The sequence below is a fragment of the Nestor notabilis genome, unplaced genomic scaffold, assembly GCF_000696875.1.
Source record: "Nestor notabilis isolate BGI_N333 unplaced genomic scaffold, ASM69687v1 scaffold17044, whole genome shotgun sequence".
Taxonomy (NCBI): domain Eukaryota; kingdom Metazoa; phylum Chordata; class Aves; order Psittaciformes; family Psittacidae; genus Nestor; species Nestor notabilis.
The window spans coordinates 7993-8355 of record NW_009924431.1 but is presented as its reverse complement, the minus strand read 5'-3'; the positions used below and the strand labels follow the sequence as shown (position 1 = coordinate 8355).

At 59.5% G+C, this 363-nt stretch overlaps 1 protein-coding gene across 1 annotated transcript in view; it reads left to right on the top strand.

The window, feature by feature from the left end:
* Window positions 1-162: 162 nt before the first annotated feature.
* The window catches only part of DPH7 (diphthamide biosynthesis 7), a gene marked incomplete at both ends in the record, with an annotated part of 6139 nt that continues 5938 nt past the window's right edge, over window positions 163-363 (top strand). The window contains one exon of the mRNA XM_010012602.1: window positions 163-299. Within this exon, the coding sequence (XP_010010904.1) occupies window positions 163-299 (137 nt within the window). The remainder of the gene's footprint in view (window positions 300-363) is intronic.

The window sequence follows — 363 nt, the reverse complement described above, 5'->3', positions numbered from 1 at the left end:
GCCGGAGGTGGCCGCACCGTGCGGGGCTTCAGCCTCTCAAGGGAGGGACTTGGGAAGCGGGAGCCCCCAGCCCTGCTCCCGGCAGCATCTCTGGCGCGGCGAGGTCTGCGGGATGTGGAACCACTGGTAAGTCTATGATTTTCTTTCCCATTTCTGATACAGACTGACTCCCGGGGAAGCAATGGGGCTTGTGACCGCACTGGGCGCCTCTATCTGTATCACTACAACGAGGAGCAGCCTTTCATCCCGCTGACCGAAATCCAGAGGATCGACACCGCTGCCATCCTGGACGTCAAATGGTAACGCTGGCCTGGGAGGGATTTGAGCTCAAAGCAGAGAGGTGGGTACTTGGGGGGTTGTTTA